At 41.5% G+C, this 26383-nt stretch overlaps 2 protein-coding genes and 1 long non-coding RNA gene across 3 annotated transcripts in view; 1 reads left to right on the top strand and 2 right to left on the bottom strand.

Annotated features, from left to right (window-relative positions):
• The window catches only part of FARSB (phenylalanyl-tRNA synthetase subunit beta), a 28182-nt gene extending 17362 nt beyond the window's left edge, over positions 1 to 10820 (top strand). Inside the window, exons 16-17 of the mRNA XM_079975885.1 lie at positions 8 to 160; positions 10049 to 10820. Coding sequence (XP_079832011.1) covers positions 8 to 160; positions 10049 to 10200 — 305 coding nt within the window. The 3' untranslated portion in view covers positions 10201 to 10820. The remainder of the gene's footprint in view (positions 1 to 7; positions 161 to 10048) is intronic.
• On the bottom strand, positions 2657 to 10042 carry LOC307216100. Its single transcript, XR_013838914.1, has 2 exons — positions 6736 to 10042; positions 2657 to 3153 (listed from the first exon to the last, which is right to left on the bottom strand). It is a non-coding gene; the product is annotated as an uncharacterized lncRNA (long non-coding RNA).
• A 6492-nt stretch (positions 10821 to 17312) lies between the features above and the next one.
• The window catches only part of SGPP2 (sphingosine-1-phosphate phosphatase 2), a 31426-nt gene continuing 22355 nt past the window's right edge, over positions 17313 to 26383 (bottom strand). The window contains exons 3-5 of the mRNA XM_079975911.1: positions 24577 to 24756; positions 23414 to 23503; positions 17313 to 17932 (exon numbers count right to left, since the gene is read on the bottom strand). Of these exons, the coding sequence (XP_079832037.1) occupies positions 17390 to 17932; positions 23414 to 23503; positions 24577 to 24756 (813 nt within the window). The 3' untranslated portion in view covers positions 17313 to 17389. The remainder of the gene's footprint in view (positions 17933 to 23413; positions 23504 to 24576; positions 24757 to 26383) is intronic.

Here is a 26383-nt window from a genome sequence, read left to right as displayed (position 1 = left end):
TCTCCAGATGTCGGTACAAAAAACCATAGGCATCTTTGTGCTGTCTATTATAACAAAAACCCTGGTTTCGAGATAATTCATGGATTGCTGGATAGAGTCATGCAGCTGCTGGATATCCCACCAAGTAAAGAGAAGGGATATTATATTAAAGCAACTGAAGGTAAGGGAAGCACAGAAAATGCCAGGGACCCTACCTGCATGTAGTTGCTGAACAGGTGGATCAGAGCCTTATATACTGCCTATCTAGTAAAGCAATTATTTGGAGGCAATGACTTGTCTTGTAGTGCAAGCAGAAGGAAGCAGCAATGAATTTCCCACCCCCTCTAGCCCCTTCACCTCCCAAAAGACTCTTCAGAAGTTTGGGGGAACTCTCCTGAACAGAGAGAGGTGGGGCCACATGGCCATTGAAGAGAGGTAAAATCCCAAAATTGGGGTAAGGAGGCAATGTTCCTTCTGGTCGCTCTGTAGTTCTTCAGTGCAGTGAAGTGATCTTTCTAACAATACAGATGGTAGGTATTTTATCACAAAGGTTGATACAGTGTCACACCACAGTTTTCCTTGTGGAACCTCAGGTGTTTGTGAAGTACAGTGGGGGTTTTTTACTTCATACCATGTGAATGAAACATCAGGAGTTGAATGTCCAATGGACAGTAGCATGAGGCTATCCTTTTTTATCCATAAGAATGAGAGTCCCTAATGCACTTTTTAAAATGAGCTGTAAATAGCTCTCTGAGGTGTGTTTATATTTAAACTGGGGGGGAGGGGATGACGAAGTGCCTGTGTATTTCAGAGTTATGTTGAGCTACAAATTTCTAGTAGCTTTTATAAAAGAGGGAGGGAGATGAAGCTTAGCTGTGTAGTTGTCAACCAGTCATTAAAATTGCACTATAAATTGCAATAAGGATGCTCTTTTGTTTAATTGTACTTCATTCAGTGTGTGTGTTGCAAGTATGTGACTTCAGTTAAAACTTTGTACATTTTTAATATAAAAGCCTTGCTAAGATCTGTGTAATGATCTGACTCATTTCATAATTTAGAAAAGGTGTCTGTTTACTGTATATGTTTGTTCTTGTTCCATATGTGCACATCACGGTTATTAGATCACCTTCTGTTCCCCTAATACCTAAATATCCATTAAGTTAATCTCAGGGTCACAACCTTTTTGCCCTTGCAGCAACACCTGTGCAACAATTACAGATGCTTGAAAATATGGGTGAAATTGTGATGTTCCCCAGGCCTTCACACTGATGTTTAGTGTAACTGGAGCCCTGCAGTATATTGGGAGAGAATTTTAGCCTTGAGTGATCAAGTTTTATTAAAGATGAAACCATACTCCTTTATGAAAGGACTCTGGGAAAATCCCAAATATTTACCATCTGACACTTATTAAGAATCATAAATACATCTCCGAAATTTAGCATCCCTTTCAAAAACTTAATTGCAATTTTCTAAATTAATTTTTAAAGCGATATGAAACAAGCTTTCCGTTGAAATTAGCAGACCGTTACTGTAAACTACATTTTGCGTAGCTTAGAGACTGTCACATGCTGTCTTTACATTCAGTGCTCCTTGATTGATCCATAAATAGATTAAATAGATGTTTACGGGCACACATGGACGAGAAGCTTTCCCTTCCCCGTACTTGCTTTTTCTGTCTAAAGGCCTGAATTGTTAAATTTTTAGAATATCAACCTTGAAATCTTAGTATTCAGGGTTCAAGTCCCTTTTCGGGCATGTACTTTCTTCTGCCAGGTATATGCATGAGGCTTGCCGCTTTAGAAATCCTAAGAACTGCCCAAAGGTCCATGATACAGCTCTAACACAGAATCAAAGCATGTCTGGTCCTGTAAGCTGCTTGGATAGAAAGCTGTCTGGGAACCATATCTAAGCATCATTGAACTCTTCAGAGGAAGAGCAGGGTTAGGTAGGGTTAAATGGAAGAAATACGTTTTAAAAATCCTCCCATGATTTTCAAAAAGAAGGGATCTTTGCTCAAAACAGAAGGTGCTCCCCCATCCTCTCCAGTTAAAAGGATCTCTCATAGCTAGAAAGAATCGCAGTATAAGGTTTAGAGACAGTTGCTGGCAGAGTAGATGATATCTACTCTTTTCATTGCACAAGCAGAGCTCCTTGGTTATGTAAGGTTCCTTCATCAGGTTTCATTTGATTCTGTCACAAGCAGTCATGTACGGCAGACCCTGCAGTTCAAGAGGGCCTCTTAGTGTTCTGGAGAGCATTTTGAGGGTTGCAGGTGGGCAGGAGAAAAATATCAGGCCTGCAGACTCTGCTATCTTGTAGGATCTGCTTTGCATGAACATCAGGTTCCATGTGTGGCCCTAATAATGTAGATACGCTTGGAAGCCTGGCAGCTGAGATGTAAATGCCTCATTTTAAAGTCTTGGACCTTCCTTCAGTGCTCATTGGGAAAGTTGTGCAATAATGCTGGTGATGCATCTCAACAGTGTTCCACTTCTTTCTATTTCTGGGCTCCATTTGTTTAATTGAAGGTGTGGCGCAGTGTGGAAAATGCTAATGACAGTAATTCACAATGACAGCTTTTCATTTAAGGTTTGGCTGGCAGTAAGACAGTTATTTACAATTTTTGAAATATGCGCTGCACATTTGTATTACCATAAAATGGAAAACAACTCTCATGACTACAATATGACCTTTGTTGTAATGTTCCAAGAATCTCAATGTCATTTTGAGACGTCCACCTGGCCAGACCCATTGATCATGCTGCACTTAGCACTTGATGAAAATGTTAAATAGTAGTCTCAGAAGCAACCAGTCTCAATGCTGCTTGAGACCTTTCACAATAGGATACATTCTCAGTTTACTCCATTGATTATTATACTGGGGGACAGTTGGTAATTTGAAAGGGATCCCCCACCCCTTCCTCTCGTGTTCCCAGAGCAGGGATTACACCTCAGTGGTTGTTTTTTCCATTTCTGAGCCTATGGCCATTTTCCGTATAATCTCCCACAGGTCATGCTGGGGCTCCAGGCAGTGGTGGCAGTTAAATTATTGCCAGGTCCACAACTAGTTCTTTGATTGGCCACAAGGCAGTTTGCTGGGGAATAATTTCTGCATCCTGCCATTTTTCCTTGGAGTCTTGGAGATTGGTAAGATGTGTCAGAAGTTAAGCTGCAACTTTTTTTTTAGGAAAAAAAATAAAAGCATGCTGTTAGTAATAAACTCCTAACAAAGAAACCAAAATATGAAACATTTGTATTTGATTTGTCACACTATAATCTATAGTTTGTAATGGTTTTTGCGTTACAAATGTGTTGCAGGCTGTTTTAGTCAGGCATTATGCAAACCTAATAAGCTAGTTTTCTGCCATATATATATATATATATATATATATATATATTTAAAGAACTGCAGCACAAATATCTTATATTTCTTAAAGCCTGAAAAATGAACTACTGAACCTTATAAATCCTACAGTAACTTGAGTTATAGGAGCAACTGCAAGCTGGTGAACCAGCTTAAATGTTTATGTAATGGCAAGTGTTTTAGGGTGATACAAAGGGAGAGAACCTCCCACCTACTGCTGCATATAATCTCTCCTATCCTGTTATGAATTGGTTCTAACTGGTCCCAGGACATTGTCAGAAGGCACAAGATGAGGCAACCTTGCTTAAACTAAACAGTTCTGAGACTGGATGTGAGGGTATCTAGAAAGTTTCTATATACTGTATTGAGTTCCATTATGGAAGAGATGCAGGACATAGTTCATTTATTATTATTAATTTTAAAAAATATTCATCTGTGGAAAGGGTAAATGTAGAGACTGTTAGAAAGAGGTAGGATTTCAAGTCCATGAAAAGACTGCTTCTAGGTTGTGTTTCTTCCTGAAATTGTATTGAGGTTCTGCAGTTTACTTAGTTCTCTCACTAGAGGTCATTTGAAATGTTTCACAGCTATAGGGGAAAGCTCTAGACACTCTGCCATGAGATCAAACACTTTATTGTGTTGAGATCAAAATCCGTCACTCTGTTCCCTTTATTGGGATCTGTGAGAGGGAGCATAATGTACTGTAATTCTCCCTACATAATGTGCAAGTTAGTGACCTCCCAGGACAGGGGTTTCCAAACTGTGGAGCGTGAACTGCCAGTGGTCCTTCACAAGCTTCATCCAGGTGGTCCGCAGAATGTCTGTAAACATATGGTTAAAATCTGTACCACATCTAACCTATTGCATTACAAGTGCTAGAACAGGCAAAAAAACCCACAGGACCTTCAGTAATTTTTCAAGTGGTCCATGGGGATAAAGTTTGGGGAACCACTGCCCATGGGGATTGGCGTTCTCATGGAAGATAAGTGGCTGCTGGCCAGTGTGAAAACAGGATGCTGGACTAGATGGGTCCAGAAGGGCTCTTCTTTTGTTTATTTATATCCTGCTTTTCTCCAAGGAGCTTAAGATGATGTACGTAGTTTTCCCTCTCCTCCCTGCCACCTCCAATATTAAGCTCCCAACAACCCTATGAGGTGGGTAAAGCTAAGAGCTAGGAGCGTCTCCACCCCCATCGTTCAGCCCGGACACTGAGGTCCAGCTCCGAGGGTCTTCTGGCAGTTCTCTCACTGCGAGAGGTGAGGTTGCAGGGAACCAGGCAGAGGGCCTTCTTGGTAGTGGCGCCTACCCTGTAGGAACACCCTCCCATCAGATGCCAAGGAATAAACAACTATCTGACTTTTAGAAGACATCTGAAGGCAGCCCTGTTTAGGGAAGTTTTTAATGTTTGATGTTTTATCATGTTTTTAATATTCTGTTGGGAGCTGCCCAGAGTGCCTGGGGAGGCCCGGCCAGACTGGCGGGGTATAAGTAATAAATTATTATTATTATAAGAGATGGTGACTGACCCAAAGCCACCCAGTGAGCTTCATGGTTGAGTGGGGATTTGAACCCTGGTCTCCCAGGTCCCGGCCCAACATGGCTCATGTTCATATCTTGATTTGATTTGTCATATTTTTGTCATTCTCAGACAGTCATACCTGTGAAGTGTGCTCACAAGAAATCAGTGGAAAGCTAGCACAGTGTTTGTGAGGCTTTGTCTGTCCCTGAAGCCACTGAAAAAAGACTAGCATAGTTCTTGCTAAATATGTTAGTGTGTCAAAATTCTGACCCTAAAATATAATCTCCATGCCAATCTAGGCAAGTCACACAGTGCTGAAGCCATCAGCAAAATCCATCAATACAGTGGTGCCTCGCAAGACGAAAAGAATCCGTTCCGCGATTCTCTTCGTCTAGTGGTTTTTCGTCTTGCGAAGCAAGCCCATTGACGGCTTAGCGGATTAGCACTATTAGCGGCTTAGCGGCTTTTAGCGGCTTATCAGCTTAGTGGATAAGCAGATAAGCGGCTTAGCGGCTTAGAAAAAGGGGGGGGGGAAGGAAAAAAAGTCGGAAAAACTCGCAAGACATTTCGTCTTGCGAAGCAAGCCCATAGGGAAATTCGTTTTGCGAAGCGCAACCAAAACGGAAAACCCTTTCGTCTAGCGGGTTTCCCGTCTTGCGAGGCATTCGTCTTGCGGGGCACCACTGTATACTGAGACATCTTCCCACACAAGCCCCAGTTGTGTTTTGAGAAGTTCCCATTAAAGTATCAGCATTACCTTGAAGATATTCCAGACAAATTCTACCCTAGCATTTGGATCTAATGGACCAGATGAACTTCCTTAGAATGAATAATTATTCCAGTATCACTTAGGGTCTACGCATGGGGTCATTTCTTGCTGAGGCTGACAGTATACTATTTGAGCAATTTTGACACCTCTGTTCAAATTGTTTGTAGATAGGCACCAAAATTTAGTGCTCTTCAGACAGTGATGGTGAAGCAGTTATCTTCACATGCTAATATGCCTGTAGTGGAGAACACTATCTTGTTCATTTCTTTCTAATCATATGAAAAGTCTTGTGCATTCAAAGTAACTAGGAAGTGTTTCTGCATCCATGGAGTACATCTTGTCTTAGGGATCACAAGGGTAGAGAACTTCAGACATACTTAAGTCTGTAGGAAGAACAAACCAACCTCTGAAATACTGTCTGTTTACTCTCCACAGAGAAGTAAGCCTGCCTATAATATAAGCACCCATTTGACACCCAGCAGCTCTGTGTATAAGGTATGATTTATGGGTGGAAATTGTGGGTGCGTTCTGTTGCCTCAGACCCCCTCCCACTCTTTCCACATGTTGGCTTTGTACAAAGTTTTCAGTCATCTGCCCAGAACTACAGTGATATGTTTTCCTTCAATAAGTTCATTGCAGTAAGTAAAGAAGTGTGTAGGATTCTGCATTTGAAGAACGCAACTCTAGTATTTTGCCTGGAAAAACCAAGTCTGTGGGCAGTTTATTTTTACTATCTCCGTAAACCATGGCGGCTTTTAGGTGTGTTTGATCGACTGTGTGATCTATTGTTGATAAGCTAAATTCTTTTACGTGGAGTTAACACTGGGAAAGTGCAGAAGGTAGTGAACTTCAGGTGTTGAGAAATAATGAAAACTTAGGCATGTGTTCAACAACAAACTTCCTTATAGATGTTACAGAACAGTTATTTATTATTATATATTGAACTTATATACCGCCCTATACCTGGAGGTCTCAGGGCAGTTCACAGAATACTTATTCAAAGAACTGCAGCACAAACCTCTTGCTTCTTGAAGACAGTTCAGGTCCCCAAACTCCAGAATGGACAGACTAGATAATTATTTCTTTTCACTTTGTATCTTCTTACCTGTTCAGGCTACCACACCTGTCCCACTGATTCAGATGTATAGTAAAATATTTTTCTTTTTGATGTTCCTTAAAGAGATGAAAAGAGATGAGAGGCTGCTCTTGAATTGAGGGATTAGGCTTGCATTTATTAAGAACTTTGGGGGCTATTAACTGTTTCACTTCCAGCATAAGCCATTTACTCAGATCAGATTTCCTGTTCTGCAAGCGGTAATTTTTTTTATTTCTCCTTTTTTATGACAGTGTGTAACTAATGCCAGTTTGGGAATATTTGAGTGCGCAGAGTATAGTGTTTTCTCTTGCAAAACCATATTTAATCATGGACAAGATTTATTTGCTGTATAGAATGACCAGTAAAAGTATTGCTTTTGTGCGGCAGAGAATACGTAACTTCTGTTTATGCATGGGCTCCTTTGGGAAGAAGGGCAGGATAAAAATCAAACAATAATTTACATAGTAAAATTTAGGAAAGCTTATGAAATGAAATGAGCAACAAATAAAGATTCCATTTTAATCCCTGATAGATTGAAGACATTTTATGTATTTAGTAACATATTTTTTTCTAATGTGAACTGACATTTCAAAGTTTTGACCGTCACATTTTGGTCAAAATATTTGGGTGTACAAAATATTTGTGTGTAAACTCTTCCAAATCTAAGCTTTATGGATGTAACTTGCATGGTTAGAGTTTGCTAAACTTCTGGAACAGGAGCAGCCATGGAGGATTTCTATAGGCTTTCCGGAGAACCACCAGAGAATAAGTTATTTGCTGGCATGACTATCGCTGTTTCTTTGTGTGCACCATATTTCAGTCATCTGGTTTGTTCCAGTTATGTTCAGGAAATAACCATTTATCCGAGGGAAAATGTGACCAGGACTTCAGTAGTCATGCTGAATAACATGTCTCCTGCCTCTCAGTTACTTAAGTGTTGACTTCTGATACTCTCCCCCATCCCCTGATAAGAATATAATAGTTATGATCGCTAAAGCTTTTCCCAACTCTGACCCAATATCATCCCTTTAATCTTCTTCTCCCAAACATGGGAAGAAGGGAAGGAATTGGGAAGAGAAGAAAAGCCATGCAAGGTGTTTGACCGGCAAGCACACAGAGAATTCAACAAGCCCTTTGAAGGTCAATTAGCCAGAAAATGTGCTAAAGACTAGGTACTTGATTGGATTAGTGGCCAAAGAATTATGCCCTGAATAATCAAAGCGGTCCTGCAGTCTAAACACACAGGCAATTATTGGTTCTTAGGGGCATAGTGTAAAAGCTTTAATAACAGATTCTTTGAACTTCAAAGCATTTTAGAAGCGACAATCTTACTATGAACTGTGATTTTTGTCTCTTGCTTGCATGTAGTGTTCCTACGACAAGGCTAGTTTTAGCATTTCTGTTCCCACAATGTGTGTGTGTGTGTGTGTGTGTGTGTGTGTGTGTATGTATCTGAAATAATTACAAACTACTTGGTGCCTTGCCCATTTTTAGTTACAGATCATAGAGATGGTATACCTTCATGCCTCAACCTTTGGGATGCCCTGGGACACTTTAAATATTCTCTGCCTGTGGCAATAAGAACTTGATTTTGTGGGCATCAAAGTAAAATGCAAACATCTGAATATTCTTACGATGGAAATTGGTCAAGGCCATAAAGAAACGAAGGGAAAGTGACTCGGCTGTGGTAAATTCAGAGCCTCACCTAACATTTCTCAGTTACTACATCAGCTGAAAGGCTGCTCTTGGGGGAAGCAGGGGGAATGGAGGACAGGAAGCAGTGGCGGTGCTAGGAGGGAGGGCCAGGTGGCAACATCCTCATAGGGGAGTCTCATTGCACAAAGTAACCACCAGCACTGTTGGCCGACTGGGGAGGGAGGGCCACAGGGCTGTAGTGACAGCCCACGGCAGTGTCCAGATTTTTCTGGTGAGGCGCCGAGAGGGGTGCACCCCGCCCCTCACCTGCGCCCTTAGCAGGGGCCAACCTACCCAACCCCTAGATACACCTCTGGCGATCTCTCATCTTCAGAGATTGTGAAGGTCGTGGTTTGGACACAGTGCCCATCCCCAAGTTTCTGCTCTCTTTAACACAGTAAAGTCTTTGATGGATGACTATTGATACAGTTTTTGTTTGACAATAGATTCCTGTGAAACATCCACCACAATTTTTTGGGGGGTGAGGAAAGATTTTGAAAAATGACCTCATCTAGCGTTCTTCCCATGTGGGGGCTGTGTTGCATGAACATTTCACTGCATTAGAATTACATGGTAAAGTTACTGTGTGACTTTACCGTGAGAAAAAGAATGCATGGATTGGTCATTTAGTTTTATTAGTTTCAGAGGATTTGAATGAGTTACAGGAGATTTTGATTACACATGGGGGTGCAGCAAGAGACAAAATCACTTCAACTGCAAGAGGGTAAGCCTTTATTGGTGCCATTTTGTCTGCTTATTTGGTGCCATTAGTAGTTCCATTTCACTAATCATCATTGGCACACAGAACGTTGCCCACGTATATGTGAATGACCCCTTTATCGCACCTACTTCCTTCCTTATTTTGTGGGAATTGGTGAATCAAGCCAGGAATCACAGTTAACTATAGCAGCCTGTTAACATGTGCATTTGGGAAACTACGGTTAATGGCTTCCAAACAAGCTGGGGTAATTCATGATATGAAGTTGTCTTCATATCCTTGTTTGCTTGGAAGCCATTAACCATAGTTTCCGTGCTTTGAATGTAACAGCCATTCAGCATTAAGTCTGGCTCCATGGCTTGTTTCTCCTCTTGCATGAAGAGAAGGTCAAGCAGCTGTGTACAGGGGCTCATTCATAAGTCTTATTTAATTGAATTATGATTTGTCCAAGCATTGACATATTTTGTTTCACGATACATGAAGCAGCTTTGGTGGATTCATCATTCTTACTCACTCTGTGCAAAAGCTTGTAACCTGTACACTGAATGTAGAATCGAAGAACTGTAGAGTTGGAAGGATCCCCTAGGCATCATCCAACCCCTTACACTTCGCCCTGGAAATGTGAAGCATGTCTACTTAAGGGTTCATCCCCCACCCCCAAAAAAATATTTCTTCTCTAGCATTAATAAAATTGGGCTATGATAAGAGAAGCAATCTTTCATTGTTTTAGCAAAAATTATTCTCGTGTAACACACCCTTCTGCTCTTGATGTTTACTTGAGGTTCAGTGCCCAGAATGGCTGGGGCAACCCAGCCAGATGGATGGGGTACAAATAATAAAATAATAGTTATTTATTAATATTATTATTATGAGAAACATTCATTTCTCTCCCCCCCCCTTTTCTTTCAGACCCTGCTTTTTTCCCTGGACGCTGTGCTGAGATCTTTGCAAAAGGGCAGATTATTGGGAAGCTAGGAGTACTCCACCCTGATGTCGTCACCCAATTTGAGCTCACCATGCCCTGCTCTGCCCTAGAAATCACAATTGAGCCTTTTGTGTGAAATCCTGACAACAGCATGCTTCTTCAGTCCACATAGTTCTGTTTCCTCCCCCCGTCCCCCCCAAAAGTCCACATAGTTCTGTTTCCAAGAGGGTCTGTTTCTACCATCGGGACCGTCCCTAATTTTAATAAATTAGGCAATGAAATAGACAAGTCTTATTTTGCTCTTTGCTAAATGTTCCTTCAGTGCAATAATACTGCCTTCAGGGTTTTTTTAGGGCTTTTTTTAACAGATTGAGCCATCAGTCAGATGTAAAAAATAAAAAAGTTCAATATATTACCATGAATATATATGGGCAAAGAACATGATCTGTTCTCCAGAATGTTCCAGAGGCTGAATCTCAAACTGTAACAGATTATAGCTGCATAACAGGAATCACATTCTTTTATTGCATGAAATAACATAATTGATTATAGCAAATGTTGAACAAATGTGAACAGAACTGAGGAATTAAGCTTTCTTTGTATAGGGTTGATATGAACTCTTCAGGGTTGAGAAATGTGCATTTCTTGTAAAGTACAGCAGTTTTAAAGCAAGATTTCTATAATAGATACTGTTGTATGTTAACCTGTTTTATTGTAAAGAAGGGATCAAAATAAAACTTGAAGGTTCTGTATTTATATACACCTAAGTTCCCTTGAGAAAGACTGGTGTGGTGAGCACTGCTTCTGTCATAGGGCTGAGATTGCTCAAACTAGACCTGTAGAACACCATCTTATCACCCTCCTGACTTCTCATGTGCTGGCAGAGAAACTGCCACTGGAATATGAAATGAGAAAGCCCCAGTGCATTTTTGGAAGCTATCACATCTATCTAAAGGAACTCTTTGGGTTGCCATGTTGAAAAGGAGGAGACCAAACAGGAGGGGAGGAGAAGTAGCATTATATGTAAACAATATGTATACTATAGACCTCCAAGCCAGACTGATGACTTGGATGATGCCTTCCTACGGCAGATTACCAAACATTCAAAAAAGAGAGAGAAGGCAGTAATGGGAGATTTCTTAAAAAAAACACCAATGTTTATTACTTTTAAACACTACAAAAAAAGAAAGAAAAAAGAAAAAAGACAAGAAAAAACACACAACACAATACAATATAAAAACATTACACAGCACTAACACCATAAACTAAACTAAACAAAACAAAAACACTTTAACACACATCATACAATTTCTTTGTCATATCTTTCATTTACTTGTTTCAACGACCTCCTCACACCTCCCTTTTTGTATTCCACTTCTGTTGATTGTTTCAGCAATTCCTTTCCATCTTCCTCTGTTTTCTATCCTATAATTATCTTAACATATTCTAACCTTATTTTTCCCTAATACTCTAATAATCTATTTATACTTAATTCCTTGTAACATTTCTACTAAAGCCATATAACTTCATTCCAACATTTCTCTAACATTCATTAATTTTACAATATTTCTATAAATAGTCTTTAAACTTTTTCCAGTCTTCTTCCACCGACTCTTCTCCCTGGTCTCGGATTCTGCCAGTCATTTCCGCCAGTTTCATATAGTCCATCAACCTGGTGATCTTCTGTCCGATGCTCTTAGCTCTTTTCCAAGTCCCTTCTGCAGATCTTCTTTGTATTTATACAAAAACTTTACTTTGTCGTCTACTGATCTTATTTTTATTTTCCTTCCTTTGAAGCTGAAGAGTAGACCTTGGGGAAACTCCCACCTGAAGATGATTTTATTCCTTCTCAGCAAGGCAGCCAAATCTCTGTAGTTGAACCTAAGATCCAAAAGGTATTTCGGGGCGTCTTTAAAAATTTCCACTCTTGGCTGTTGTACTTCTAGGTTCTTCAGGTAGTGCCAACAGTCTCTTATTCTGTTCTTCTCTTTTTTCCCTCCTCTTCCAAGTCTGAAGGCCCTCACAGTTTTAATCTCTTCTTGACCCAAGTCCAAGTCCCAAAAATCAGCAAATTCCTGTGTGAGGAAATCTATCATACTTTCCTTCTCCAATTCAGGCAGGGCTCTGATCCTCAAATTCGTTTGTTTTTCTTTGAGCTCAATCATAGCAAGCATCGACTTATGGTCATCCAGTTGCCTCTGTAAGGCTGGGACTCTCTCTCTCTCCAATTGTGTTACATTACGTTCAGCAGCAACAGCTTTCTCCCTAGCTTCCTCTGCAGTCTGCCATGTCAAAGTAGATTCCTGTATCAATTTCTGGATGGTTTCTGTATTGATATTCACCTTTTGTCCCAAATTATTTATACTTTCTGTATTTAAATTGATTTTAATAGTTGCAGCTTCCACTTTCGCATTTGTCACGTCTACTTTCTTGTTAAGCTGTTCCAGTGAATCATTTATCTTATTTAATGCAACCGCTAAGGCCTCTTCTATCAACATTCCTCTTGATTTTGAATATGCTGGTACAAAAGCAGTAGTAGAAGAAGCAGGGGGGCCTGATGTTGAGGCTCTCCTAGATTGCTGCCAAGTCCTCCCAAACCTTAATGTTTTTTCAAGAATTGACTGGTCAGTTTTTTCCTTTCCATTAACCATAACACTTAACCGATTCAAGGTCAGTCCCAAAGTCTCACAGTTTTTTATCTTGCAGCTGGAAATTCCCTCAGCCCAGCTCTTGTAACAGTTTCAAAGGCTTCCTCTAGAGGGAAACAGTTTCTATTTAAGTTAGTCCATAATGTCCTTTTTTTAAACACAGCTCAAGCAATGAAGTTTCAATTTTCAATTACTTTTACTCCTTTTTAAAAGCAGACGGAGACAGTGGAAACAATGTATTTCTCTTATTAGCTAGCTGTCAACGGACAATCGCTGTCAGTGAACGTTCCAAAAAACGTCATTCCTGCTAGCAGCCCGTTTCCAGGGTCTGAGCGGCGGTATTTTAACTCTCTTCGCTCTCTCCCGCAGGCTTATTCAGTTCACAACTCCCCCCCCCTCTTCTCCTGCCTCCAAGGGGGGGGGTTAATATTCTTTACCAATGGAAATTTAGTCCTTTACAATAGGCTTTCCAAGACTTCAGCTTGCAGCCTCATTGCTTCAGTCTATTTACAAAAGGGGAAGGCGGACTTCCTTTATTGAACCTCCCCGTTACGATACCAAATTAAACGTTTAGAAATCCAATTCTTCTGCTTCAGCTCTACTCACGGGTAGTTACTTTAGAATCAAATTGTCCACAGGAAAAAGTCAGCGCTCTCCAGCAACAGCTATGCGGCTTCGCTCCGTGGAAGAAGCAGGCAATTCAAAGCACCGCGCCGCTCACCCCACGTCGCTCTGGACCCCCGAAACTGGGTTTCCCCGCGAGTAGGGGAGGCGCAAAAGGTGCCTGCCAAATCCCATGTTCACAGGCTTCTCCTGCCTGCGATTTTTTACGGGTCTCCGCCTTCGCCATGGCGGCCAGACCCAGATTCCCACGGGGCAAATTCCTCCCGATCAGAGGAATTCCGCCATTACCGGAGGCGCCAACCCGGAAGTCCAGTAATGGGAGATTTCAACTACCCAAGTGTTTGTTGGAATTCAAACTCTGCCGAGAATGTAAGGGCCAGCAAATTCTGCAGTTGCCTCACTGACAAATTCCTTTCCCAGAAGGTAGAAGCAGCAACAAGGGGCTCATCTATCTTGGCCCTGGTCCTCACCAACAGGGAGGAACTGCGACAAAATGGAAGTACTGGGAACCTTGGGAAGAAGTAATGTGAGCAATTTAAAAAGGATGCTGCACATGGGTTTCTCAAAAACAAGTAATGCCAGACAAATCTCTCTTTTTGAAAGTTATAAACTTGGTGGATCAGGGGGTGCTGTGGATGTAGTGTATCTTGATTTCAGTGATTCTTTGACAAAGTCCCCTATGATACCTTTGCAAAGAAACTGGTAATTGTGGGCTGGACAGTTACTTGGATTTGTAGCTGGTTGGCTGACGGAACCCGAAGAGTACCCCCTAATGTTTCCTTGTTCTGTCCTGGGTCTGTTGCTGTTCAACGCCTTTATAAATGACTTGGATGAAGGAACTGAGTGATACTCATCAAATTTGCAGATGACACTCAGTTCCTTCATCCAAGTCATTTATAAAGGCGTTGAACTGGGAGGGGTAGTTAATGCTGCAGAAGACAGAATCAGGATTCAAGATGACCTTAACAGATTGCAGAACTGGCCCAAAGCTAACAAAATGAAATAAGGACTTAGGCAGGAATAACCAGCTCCAAAAATATAAGATGGGGGACATTTGGCTTGCCAGAAGGCAAGTAGTGGTCCTAGTAGACCACAAGCTTAACATGAAACAACAGTGTGATTGAAGTTGTAAAAAAAGCTAATGCTATTCTAGGATGCATCAACATAAGTTATGTGTCCAGATCAAGGGATGTCCTAGTACTGTTGTATTCTGCCTTAGACCACACTTGAAGTACTGTGTCTAGTTATGGGCACCACAATTTAAGAAGGATATTGACAAGCTGGAACTTGTGCAGAGGAGGGCAATAAAGATGACCAAGGGTCTGGAAACCAAGCCTTAGGAGGAATGGTTGAGGGAATTGGGTATGATAAGAGGAGACTGGGAGGAGATACAATAACCATCTTCAGATATCTGAAGGGTTGTCATATGGAGGATGGAGCAAGCTTGTTTTCTGCTGTGGCTGGTAGAACCTGAACCAGTGAATTCAAGTTTCCAACTAAGCATCTTTCTGACAGTAAGAGCAATTTAATACTGGAATGGTCTCCCTCTGGAAGTGGTGGACTCTACTTCCTTGAAGGTTTTTAAGCAGAGGCTGGATGACCGTCTGCCATGGATGCTTTAGTTGGGATTCCTAAATTGCAGGCAGTTGGAATAGAAGACCCCCTTCCAACTCTACAATTCTATTGTTCTATGAACAAAAAAATCTGCTGCATGAAAATAGTGGGTTGCCCTTCAATCTTCTGCCTGCTTCATAGTAGCCTCCTACTTTATATAATACACTTGCAATGTATGTGACAAAATAAGCTTTAATAAAAAATAGTTTCTGGAAACATTTTCAGTTTGAATAAAGTCAGAATTTTCAGAATACACTTTACAACTTACAGTAAAATACAAAAATAGAAATTGTGCAGGTTGTGGTTTATAAATTGCAGCATACATACGTGATCATAAAAGAATAAAATAGATGCATTTAAAAGAGCAGTTTTAGAGCTACAGCTAAATCTGAAGCCATTGCAAAGGTGGGGACACATAAATTTATTTGCATATATATATATATATATATATATATATATATATATATCCCTGTCCAGGGACACAACCACACATTTTTGTGCAAGCTTGCTGTTACACTGATATTTTGCTGAGATGATGAGAATGCAGTAGCTGGCAGATGGGAGGGACCCTTATATTCTCTTACAACCCATATTCTTGCCTATCAGCTCAACAGATTCACCTCCAATTTAGATGCAGATTGAGGGGTTTAGCAAGTGTACCATATATGCCAGAACTCCCTTGCAAGTGCATCTACTTTAGCATGATGAAGAGAACCCCACTTACATTGTAAAATTCTGCTCCAGGGAAATTCTGTATTGTCATTAGAATCCCCGTGGGGTTCAGGTCTTTGCCTTCATACAACCCCCACATTTTACAGAACATGTTATTTAAGGAATGAGCATGGCGGAAAAGATGAGAGCCTTGTATTTCTTATAGGACATGTTCAAATTCCAGGACTATATGTAGGAGTTATACCCTTAATGTAATACTGAAGCTTAAGGATATATGAACAGTCTTAATGGATCAGATGGAAGGATCTTCTAGTTCCAAGATTCTGTTTTTACAGCGGCTAACCAGATGCCGTTATAGGAAACCCATGGGTAAGACATCAGCAGAATAGCCCTCTCCCATCCTAAGCCATTCCTAGTTTGGGTTTTTTTTGTTTATATTAAAATTAGGTTAACATTTAGACTCCAGTTAATTATCAAATCTGCATGTCTAAGCAGCATTTCATTTAAAGGCTCTGATAAGTGTGCTAAATTGGCTTCCCTACAGCAGGAATCTATGCAAAGCAGCAGGCAGATAGCAATTTACCAACACTTGGAATGGCAGCGCCGAAGTCAGACCAATGCTAGTTTCATCCTGTCCTCAAGCTCCAAAAAGGGCAGGAGTTGTATCACAGTTCTTGCTGGAGCCTTCATTGCCAATAGGAAATACCACAAGAGCAATTAGTGGAAAGAAAGAGGACATGAAGATCTAACTTTGTTATTACTGCAGTTAAAAAAATAAATCTGCAATCACATTTGCACTTGCCATCAGTTACTTGGTCCTTGCAATTCATTTCTTGGTGGCCTACAAGTCACAGCAACAGTGTTTTCAACATTCTGGGCCAATGCCATAGCATACCAGAGCACAGCTTCAGACATGACACAGCTTAATAACATGGATGTGTTAAGAACACAACATAATTATACCCATACGTGTGAATTTGTATGACCGGGAGTCTGTTTTGCAATATATGACTTCAGTGTTTGTCATCCTGCTAGATGGGCAGCCAGATTCAGTGCCAACCCAGCTTCCCTGTTTACAGCATCTTATTTCTCCCTGAGGGTGCTTATCTTCTTCCCAAGTCTCAGACTGTTAAGCCTGTAAAGATAATTACAGTGGTACCTCGGGTTAAGAACTTAATTCATTCTGGAGGTCCGTTCTTAACCTGAAACTGTTCTTAACCTGAGGTACCACTTTAGCTAATGGGGCCTCCAGCTGCCGCTGCACGATTTCTGTTCTCATTCTGAAGCAAAGTTCTTAACCCGAGGTACTATTTCTGGGTTAGCGGCGTCTGTAACCTGAAGTGTCTGTAACCCAAGGTACCACTGTACTTGTAGTTTTGCTTTATTTTCTTTAAAAAGGAGGCTCTTCTCCAACCACCCTGATCTGGCAGCATCCCTTGAAGGGCTTGTTTTGAGGTTTGACAACCCTGAAGAAACTCTTCAAACCACTAGATCTAGGAGGAACAGATCTGTCTGTCTGTCATGGCAGGCTTCTAGTTGCACTAAATGTTTAGCTCAGACAGCCATAGTCGCTGAAGCAGCCACAGCGTGTTAAAAGATTGCAGCATACAAAAATTACTGGAAACTCAGTTTAGATCTCCACTATTATCTATGTTGTAGAGCTATGCAGGAAGGCACGACACTTTGCTGCTCAAGTTTTTGCTTCTGCGTGCATTTTTATTGCACCCTATAATCTGGACTGCTTCTTTAAAAAAAAGTGTGCAGCGTTCAGTTTAAGCTCAATAATTTATGCAGCAATGGCACAAGCACCGTAGCACTCAGGCCGATGGTAGAATAGGTTATAAATTTATAGGGCACTTCAATTTCTATTTGCTGCATAGCTTCAATGTCATTAATAGAAACCTTGTACCAAGAACACAGTGATTTAAGAGCCAGGCTTTTGATGATCTGCCGTATAATCAGCAGTACAGCAATTCCCACCAAAAACTGTGCAAGAACCAGCAAGAGCATTTCGCCAGTGACCGAAGGGATGCTGTGTGTCGCTTCTTCAGCCGAAACATTTGAAACGTAGTGGTTGTTTATCCAGAACCCTGTAATTGCTCCAGCTCCAGCTCCCAGAATAGTGGTTGTGTCTGCCCTAGTAGGGCTATAGTAATCCAGTTTGGGGTAGTTGTAGCATAAGATGAGGGGGACAACGATGCAGAACATGGGGCACCAGGGGCTGGTCAGCATCAGGTGATCAAGGAGGTCCCAAGTTGGATAAGCCAGAGCAGTTAATATGGCTGAGATCAGGCTGCCAACAATCACGTCCTAGAAAGACACAGAGGTGTTAGGCATACAGCGCATTCTCATTTCCTTCAAGCAGACCATCCTTCCCCTAAAGTAACTGTAAGAATAGGTATCTGATGAATTGCTAAAGATCACTGAGTTGTGGTGCTTGAGCATATTACGTATATTGAGCATGTAACTATGCTGAGCAGAAAACCTATGAACAACAGAGCCAAATTGTTTTGAAGTTAATGCATTTTGGAGCTTTGCAAGACCGCTGACAAATTAAATGGACCTTAAGGCTACCCAGGAAGCCTAAATACAGACAAATTAAGCAAATTAATTTAAGTTCAACGTATAACTTCATAACCAAAAAAGTTTCAAATGCTTGTCTCCTTTTGCAAACCAGTTAGGTGGGACAGAGGAAGTTGGGGCCACAGTTTACTTACGGGCATATAAAGGAAAACATGCATGGTTGTTCAAGAATGAAGTACAGGGGCTAAAGATGAACTTTAATCAAATGAAATAATAAAATGCTGAAAATTCAGGAAGGGCTCTAAAGCCTCATAGCAACCCCTGGCCTCTGAGGCTATGGCCCTGGAACTTGTGTCATCTTGCTTTATGTATTACCAGGTTAATGATTAACAGATGAATCACTTCCTTTAGAATGCATTTGGATAAGGACTTGAACAATTGCATGCCCGTTTAAAAGTGTGCATATAGGTGCATCTACCTGGCAGCACAAAAAATAAATTACCTTATTTAGTTCAAGTTGACAAACACGGGGGGGGGGGGGAATGGGAGAGATATCAACCCAGAAAACTTTTTTCCTTGCAGGTGATTTCCTTGCCTGGTAACATTCTGTGCATTCTGCACCAGTTCTTTGTTAAAGTTATTTTCCTACCATTTCATGTATTTGCAGCATCAACAGTAACACCTGCAACCATATTCCTATGCAGCAAAACTCAAAGGCTAAAACAATAAGAAGGAGGTCTTTTATCCTGAGTATTTATGTAGTACTTTCTCAATTTGTTCCAGAGAATCCAGATCACATTCTTCCCAAGCCTCTATGAATTTCTCTGTTTCCTCCATAGTCCTCCCATTGTTGTTATCATTATTATTTTAAAGCTATTGTGTTTATGGTCATATCTGAAACTTCTACTGCAGTACCAGCACAAAGGTGTTAGCTTTTTCTCCCTTGGAAAAGGGCATGCAGCTGAAGGAAGGAGGAAGCTGGAGGAAGAAGAAGAAGAAGAAGAAGAAGAAGAAGAAGAAGAAGAAGAAGAAGTAGAAGAAGAAGAAGAGGAGGAGGAGTTTGGATTTGATATCCCGCCTTTCACTCCCTTTAAGGAGTCTCAAAGCGGCTAACATTCTCCTTTCCCTTCCTCCCCCACAACAAACACTCTGTGAGGTGAGTGGGGCTGAGAGACTTCAAAGAAGTGTGACTGGCCCAAGGTCACCCAGCAGCTGCAGGTGGAGGAGCGGAGACACGAACCCGGTTCCCCAGATTACGAGACTGCCGCTCTTAACCACTACACCACACTGGTCTTCAGAGTCAAAAGAATCAGAGTCTTTTGCGTTTTCTGTCTCTTGGGTGCTTTTCAAGGCTCACATCAAGTCTACCAGATCTGACTTTAACCCAGAGCCCTTGTAAAAGCAAAGTGTGTGTTTGCTGACACACTCTTCCTGCTGTGTGTGGGGCAGGGATAGGGGGCAGAAGTGACCAGAGTGACGCTGACAGTGCTCTCTCAAAAATATCTAAGTGTGCCCAAATACTGGCACCTCTGGTGCACACCGTACACATGGAGAACCCTATAGATATTTTCATTCTTTTTGCTTGCCAAAGGACAATGTAACCATCAATATAACCCCCAAATAAAAACTGATGACAAATTCACTGAAGCAAATAGTTTCAGGAACGCATCTAAAGCAAGTTTAAACAACAGGTTTCTGTTCATGCCAAGCCCTTCCCCGCCCATAATCTGTTAAATCTCTTAATTTCAAAGGAGGATTATGTTTCCTTCATCCACTTTTGCACAAGGAGGAAGCTCTATTAATGAAAAGATTAAGGAGAAAACCATCACAAAAGTAGATGAATGCAGTTCAAAGGATTTAAGTTATGCCTCTCCGTAGATCAGCACAGGCATCTTCAGGCAAAAACATATGTTAACACTGAAGTCTGGATTGCTGCTGAGCAGCCTGAAACCAGCTTTGTCAGGTCAGAGTGGAATTTATTAAGAGAAGCAAAAAAGAAAGAAAGAAAGAAAGAAAGAAAGAAAGAAAGAAAGAAAGAAAGAAAGAGAACCATTTAGAGGACTTCAGCTACTGTCAATTACATGCGAGAAGACTAAAATGTTAAAATCATGTCAACACATCTGCAGTCCATGCTGAATGTAAAATGAAGAATATTGTTATCGGTATGCGGGGTGAGGAGGAGCTAAATCCTATAAATTTTGATTTTGATTATTTGGAGTATTGAAGGGAAGATTACAGGCCAGTGGATAAATACAGGCTAAGGCAGGTGGCGCTGTGGGTAAAAGCCTCAGCGCCTAGGGCTTGCCGATCGAAAGGTCGGCGGTTCGAATCCCTGCGGCGGGGTGCGCTCCCGTTGCTCGGTCCCAGCGCCTGCCAACCTAGCAGTTCGAAAGCACCCTCGGGTGCAAGTAGATAAATAGGGACCGCTTACTGTCGGGAAGGTAAACGGCGTTTCCGTGTGCTGCGCTGGCTCGCCAGATGCAGCTTTGTCACGCTGGCCACGTGACCCGGAAGTGTCTCCGGACAGCGCTGGCCCCCGGCCTCTTGAGTGAGATGGGCGCACAACCCCAGAGTCTGTCAAGACTGGCCCGTACGGGCAGGGGTACCTTTACCTTTACCTTTTAAGGTTCCTTTCCAAGCCAGGGGCTCACCTGGGATAGAGGCATTAACATGACAAAAGGTTACAGGTAGGTAGCCGACTATGACAAAAGGTGTTAATGGCCCTTCTTGGGCCTGGGCAGACAGAGGTTGCCAAGGTGATGGGGTGTGTGTGAGCGGTGACAGGAAAAGAGTACTTTTTAGTAAGATGTGCTGGGAAGAAGAAGAAGAGGGGGGTGGAAAGAGAAGACTGAGTTCCATCTTGAGACGGCTGGCTGAAGGCTGACTGGTTGTGATGCCTTTGACTCCAGAGCTGCACTGCTTTGGGAAACAAGCCCTGCTTGAGATGACCATGCTGTAAGCTCTCGACTCCCTCCATGCAGACTGAAGGTGTAAATAGGTGAATAAATCATATTTCTTAAAGCTAAGACCATCTCCACCACATCTTCAATTTTTCAAAGGAGCACAGACCCTGGGTGAGCACCTGGAACCCCCCTGAAATTTTGCTACGGCTCGGTAGAGAGTGGGGGGTGACACTCAACTTTTGTAATAATATGCCACTTCTTATTTAAACAAAATGTATATACCATTTGATGGTAAACAGAACCTCCAAGTGGTTCACCCTAGAGCTATGCACTAATGGCCTCTTGAAATTCTCCATATTTGGGTGCAGATGCAAATATATTGTGGACACTGTTGAATTTCTTAGGGCAAGAGCAAAGCAAGGAATCTCGGTGTAATGGTTAAGAGCAGTAGATCCGTAATCTGGGGAACCAAGTTCGCGTCTCCGCTCCTCCACATGCAGCTGCTGGGTGACCTTGGGCTAGTCACACTTCTTTGAAGTCTCTCAGCCCCACTCACCTCACTGAGTGTTTGTTGTGGGGGAGGAAGGGAAAGGAGATTGTTAGCCTCTTTGAGGCTCCTTAGGGTAGTGATAAAGCGGGATATCAAATCCAAACTCTTCTTCTTCTTCAAACTCTTCTTCCAAAAGTTTCTCAGGGATAGAATTCACCATTAGCACAGACTTCCAATTTTGCTATTATTTTTTAGTTTTGTTTTTTTCACTGTAGGTGATAGTAGCAGCAACTGTGTTGATGGTCAGACCACCATTTTACATCCTCCATGATGCTGGAATCTACAACATTCCAGGGTGATGTGAAAGAAGAGTGGAAGTTATTCTAGAATCAGGACAAGATTCAAGAAATCTTCTACATTAGATACAGATAACTAAGTTTATTCAAATAGATTTAAATTGCAGAACATTTTTTTGCTGCTACATTATTATTATTATTATTATTATTCTTTATTATGTCATATACTGCTAAATGCCAAAGTAGGCCTCTAAGTGATTTACAAAAAATATATAAACCAATTATGCAACCATATTAAAATCTTTTAAGGCTACAATTCAACAGTCACTTACCTGGGACTAAGTCTCATGGAATGGACCTTACTTCCTAATAGGCATGCCCAGGACTGCACTGTATTTCATTTTCTTCTGATAGCAAAAAAATCTCACAGAACTATAATTTAAATCTATTGAAAGGAGGGGACTCCCCTCCCCACCCAAATTAAAGTAGCTTTGTTCTTTCAAGTATGTCAACAAAGGCTTCTCTCTTCTTTACCACCAACCCCATCTGAATTTAGAAAAGTCTCTTCTTATCACTTATCAAGGGAAATATGCAGAGAATTTTTACTGACTGACTTTAGGTCATTAGTTAAATCTAGACTGGAGACATCCTCCCTTTCAAATTATTGGTTTGATCTACTGAGGTCAAGACCTTTACCAATGTGCCTGATGAGGATGGTAAACAAGCAAATGTCATGTGTGATCCAGGAGGCTCATGGTATAGAATCAGCTAGCGGCACTGTGAAAAATGATGCACACCTCTTCTCACTACAGAAGCTACATCAGGCCTAATTTTCAGTGAAAGAGGCTACATGTAGGAGTAGTCATATAACATACTATGAGTCAAGATGACGCATTCCAGCAAGCAAATCACCCAGCTTTGCAGCCCTTCCCAGTCACCAGATATACTTGTAGCCCTGGGAGAAGGAGGAGCAGAAAGTCCAGCTCACCACTAAGCCAGCAAGCTATTGTACTTAGTTCTACCAGTAAGGCTTTGCCCCACGGGGCACCTACAGTAAATACAAGAGATGCCTAAAGAATGGTGCTCAATCTATGAGCACAGTGAGAGAGGCTGATGATGTTCAAGCATAGGGTATTATTTATAAACCAGGGGCTGTGCCTCTGCTTCACTTGCCAACCCCACCCACTCCCTTTAGAGGTCACCAAAGCCACCCCTCCCTCTCTTTATACCCGCCTTCTTCTGTCTTCCTCATCCAATGGCCAACAGCTATCAGAAGTCTACCACCATGCTCTTATTTTCAGCAGCCACCTGTCAGCCACCAAGAGAACTGCAACATGACAACGGCCTTACTTGTTTATTATATGTTACATACATGAGCTTTGCATGGAAAAGATAGGTTGAAAAGAGAGAAAATGGATGCAGAATAGGTTGAGCTGCAAGTTTATGTGCTATTAAGAGGGCTTAACTAGGATTTAGGCAGTTTTTCTGTGTCATTTGCTTTTAACGTGTACTGGTTTATGTTCATGCTTCAGGATATAAATCCCTAATATATGGGCAATAAACTAAGGAGAGACCTTACCAAAACTGTGTGCATTCCAGTGTAAATTCTGCTGAGGCATACCAGAGTTGAAAATAAGAAGGCTCCCAGCAGTCCTAGTTCAAGTGGGTACTGTAAACATAAAAGGGGAGTGAAAGAAACATTAATAGTAGTTGCATATATCACAAAGAATCAAATAAGGCACCATCAGACTTTTATCAATGGCCAGGCCATTCTAATTCAGAACCAACTGCATTCTGGAATATCAGAAGTTTGATGAATTCAAGTAACGTTTCCAAACAACCTGGACTGAAATATCTAGCAGTGATGATTTGTAATGTCCTTATAATAAATTCATCACCTACAATTGTTGGAAAAGGATAAAGATTTCAACCTCCACAGGTGGTACTGAGCCCTAGGAATGGAAAATGCAAAAGCTGTGCTCTATTTAGACCAACACTGGATGAAGAAGACAACAGATAGTGAGGAAGACCTCACCACCGTATTTGGACCTGTGCCGTTAGACCTGTTCATAAATATATGGAATCAAGCAGTGGATGTAGCCACATTTGCAGATGGCAAAGTCAGTCGAGAATACAAAATTCAATTGTGAAGGGCTCCTAAATAAGGTCTCCAAACTGTATGGTTATGTAACAGAATAGAAGACAGGAGCCAAATGGAACAGAATATTCTAACTTCACATCAGCACAAACAAATAAATTGGCTATAAATCCTTAGGAATGATCTGAGTGAAAAGCTCACCTTGGAGAGATTCAGATCACTGGAAAAGGCACATAACAGAAACTATAAGGTAATGGCTAGAAAACCAAGTGGTCATGATGCCATTATACAGATTAACGTGTAGAATGTGTGGTCTGGCTGCAGAGTAAGTGGGGAAAGGCTCTTAGATCATGCTGGATTTAGCTAGAGCTGCCCCTGTGTGGCAAGATCAGTGGGGCAAGTTTGCCTGAGACGTCATGGGAGGGAGAGAAAGGGGACACACCAAACCTACACTTCTTATATTTAAGCCAGAGTTTTTGGAGAGGCTACACTTTCTGGGGCTGGAAAGGGGTTAGTTTAACCCCCAGTTTGCTAGTAAAACTGAATTACTGTGCCATGAAATGATGCATGCCTAAAGAGTGTGTCACCAACACGAAAAGTTTGGAAAGCTCTGCCTTATCCAGTACACCACACTGCATGCCTACCTTGTACTTGTTCACAGTTGTAACCACAAATGTAAAAGAAATGGCGGTTGCTGCCATTGCATGTGTGGATGGCATTCCATACTCTGCAGTGGTCCTTTTTTCTAGCTTGACAACAGGTGGAGAACAAGGGCGGGGCCACTTGAGCAGGTCCTTTGAGACTTGGCCAATGTACATAACCACCTGGAGACAGCACACAGATAACTGAGATGTGCTTATTTCATTTCATTTCATTTATACCCCACCTTTCACCCAAGTAGCCCCCCCCCCCAACCTCTCAAGTCTCAGACACATATTCAGTTACAGCAATTCACTCCTGTCATCTTGGCATGGTACTTTTGAGACCAGCATATAGGCATATCTCCAGCTCAGCCAGATGTATGCCGGCATAGCTCCTTGATCCCAGTTCAACTGGGGCTCAGCTAGCAAAGCCGACACTGAATTAAGTCCCCACAAAGGGATGTTCCAGGGGAATGGTGGGGGCAAGACATTGGAGGGGGAAAGTCATGTGACTAAGTAACCCAGAGAAAGTTATACTGGCCAAAAAGTTGTGTACGTCAAACTCTGTTTTAAGGGATTATTTCCCCTCTGCTAGGCTTGGGTTGGCTGAGCCCCTGCTCCTGTTTAGAGTTTGGAAAAGAGGTAAGTTACACCAGCATAGTTGCATAATTTACCTCTGGCTTTCTGTAGCTTATACTGATGTGAACGAAATAAAAACAGGAAATATTACTGGAGTGCATAGAAAGAAGCAGGTTAAAAATGCTAAACATTACAGCAGGGACCATCAAAATCAAAACAGCAAATTTCATCTTAAAAAGGGGGGGGGGAAGTGCTCCACTTTTTACGAACTTAGTTTCTTGTGCAAAGATATGCCTTGGGTAAAGATATGGCAAGCCATGAAGAGCTGGATTATTAAAGATCTGAAAAAATAACAATTGTTGCTAGCACATCTCACTGCAAGAGGAAAATCCTTCTCCCACATACTTTAAAAAGCCTGTTTTGAATAGGAGTTGTGTTCTCTGTAGTTCCTCGTGCAACCTGGCAATGGGAAAACCAACTTCCTTGATCCATGAGAGTTCCAGCAAACTTTGGGACACATACTAGTGCAATATATATATATGTTTTACACCACTTGCTTTTCAGAGTTGATCACTTTGTCATTCAGTTTCCTCCCCAACTACAGATCCCTCAAAACCATACTTCTTATCTCCGATAAAACAAATCAAGGAGATTGGAGCAAAATGCTCTAATTTTCACCCATGTGGCAACAATTTGCAAATTGCTAAAGAGCTGCTAAAACTTAGATACATGGCTGCTAAGGCATTGGAGGGGTGTATGCTACTGCAAAACTCTAAAGCCTACGTATTTCTACACCAGTCTTAATTTAGTACACATAAAGACTGCTTTGCATCTTCTAGCCAAGTCAATGCAGTCAAATAAGATCAATAATGTAACTGGAAAACTGCATGGCAATTCATTCCATTTAGGTTACTTGCTCAGAACCTGCTAAAACCATTCCTGTCATGTGAAGAATGAGGCAATATATAACGTCCAAGTTAACATTGGAAGAAGCTGATAAAAGCTGATGAAGCAACTTCTCTATGAGGAAAGCTTGCAGCATTTGGGACTTCTCAGTTTAGAGACAAGGTGAGTGGTGACACAATAGAAGTTGATAAAATTATGTCTGGCATAGAGGTTCTAAGTGGTTTGCTATACATGGGATTTGTGTTTTCTATCTCCCTGCTTCTTCCCTACCAAGCACCATATGAAATCTCTCTCTCTTTGGGACTCCCTATACATTCTCAGATAT

The sequence above is a fragment of the Podarcis cretensis genome (assembly GCF_951804945.1).
Source record: "Podarcis cretensis genome assembly, chromosome: 5".
NCBI lineage: Eukaryota > Metazoa > Chordata > Lepidosauria > Squamata > Lacertidae > Podarcis > Podarcis cretensis.
The sequence above is the reverse complement of the archived record's forward strand: the minus strand, read 5'-3'. Positions and strand labels throughout refer to the sequence as shown.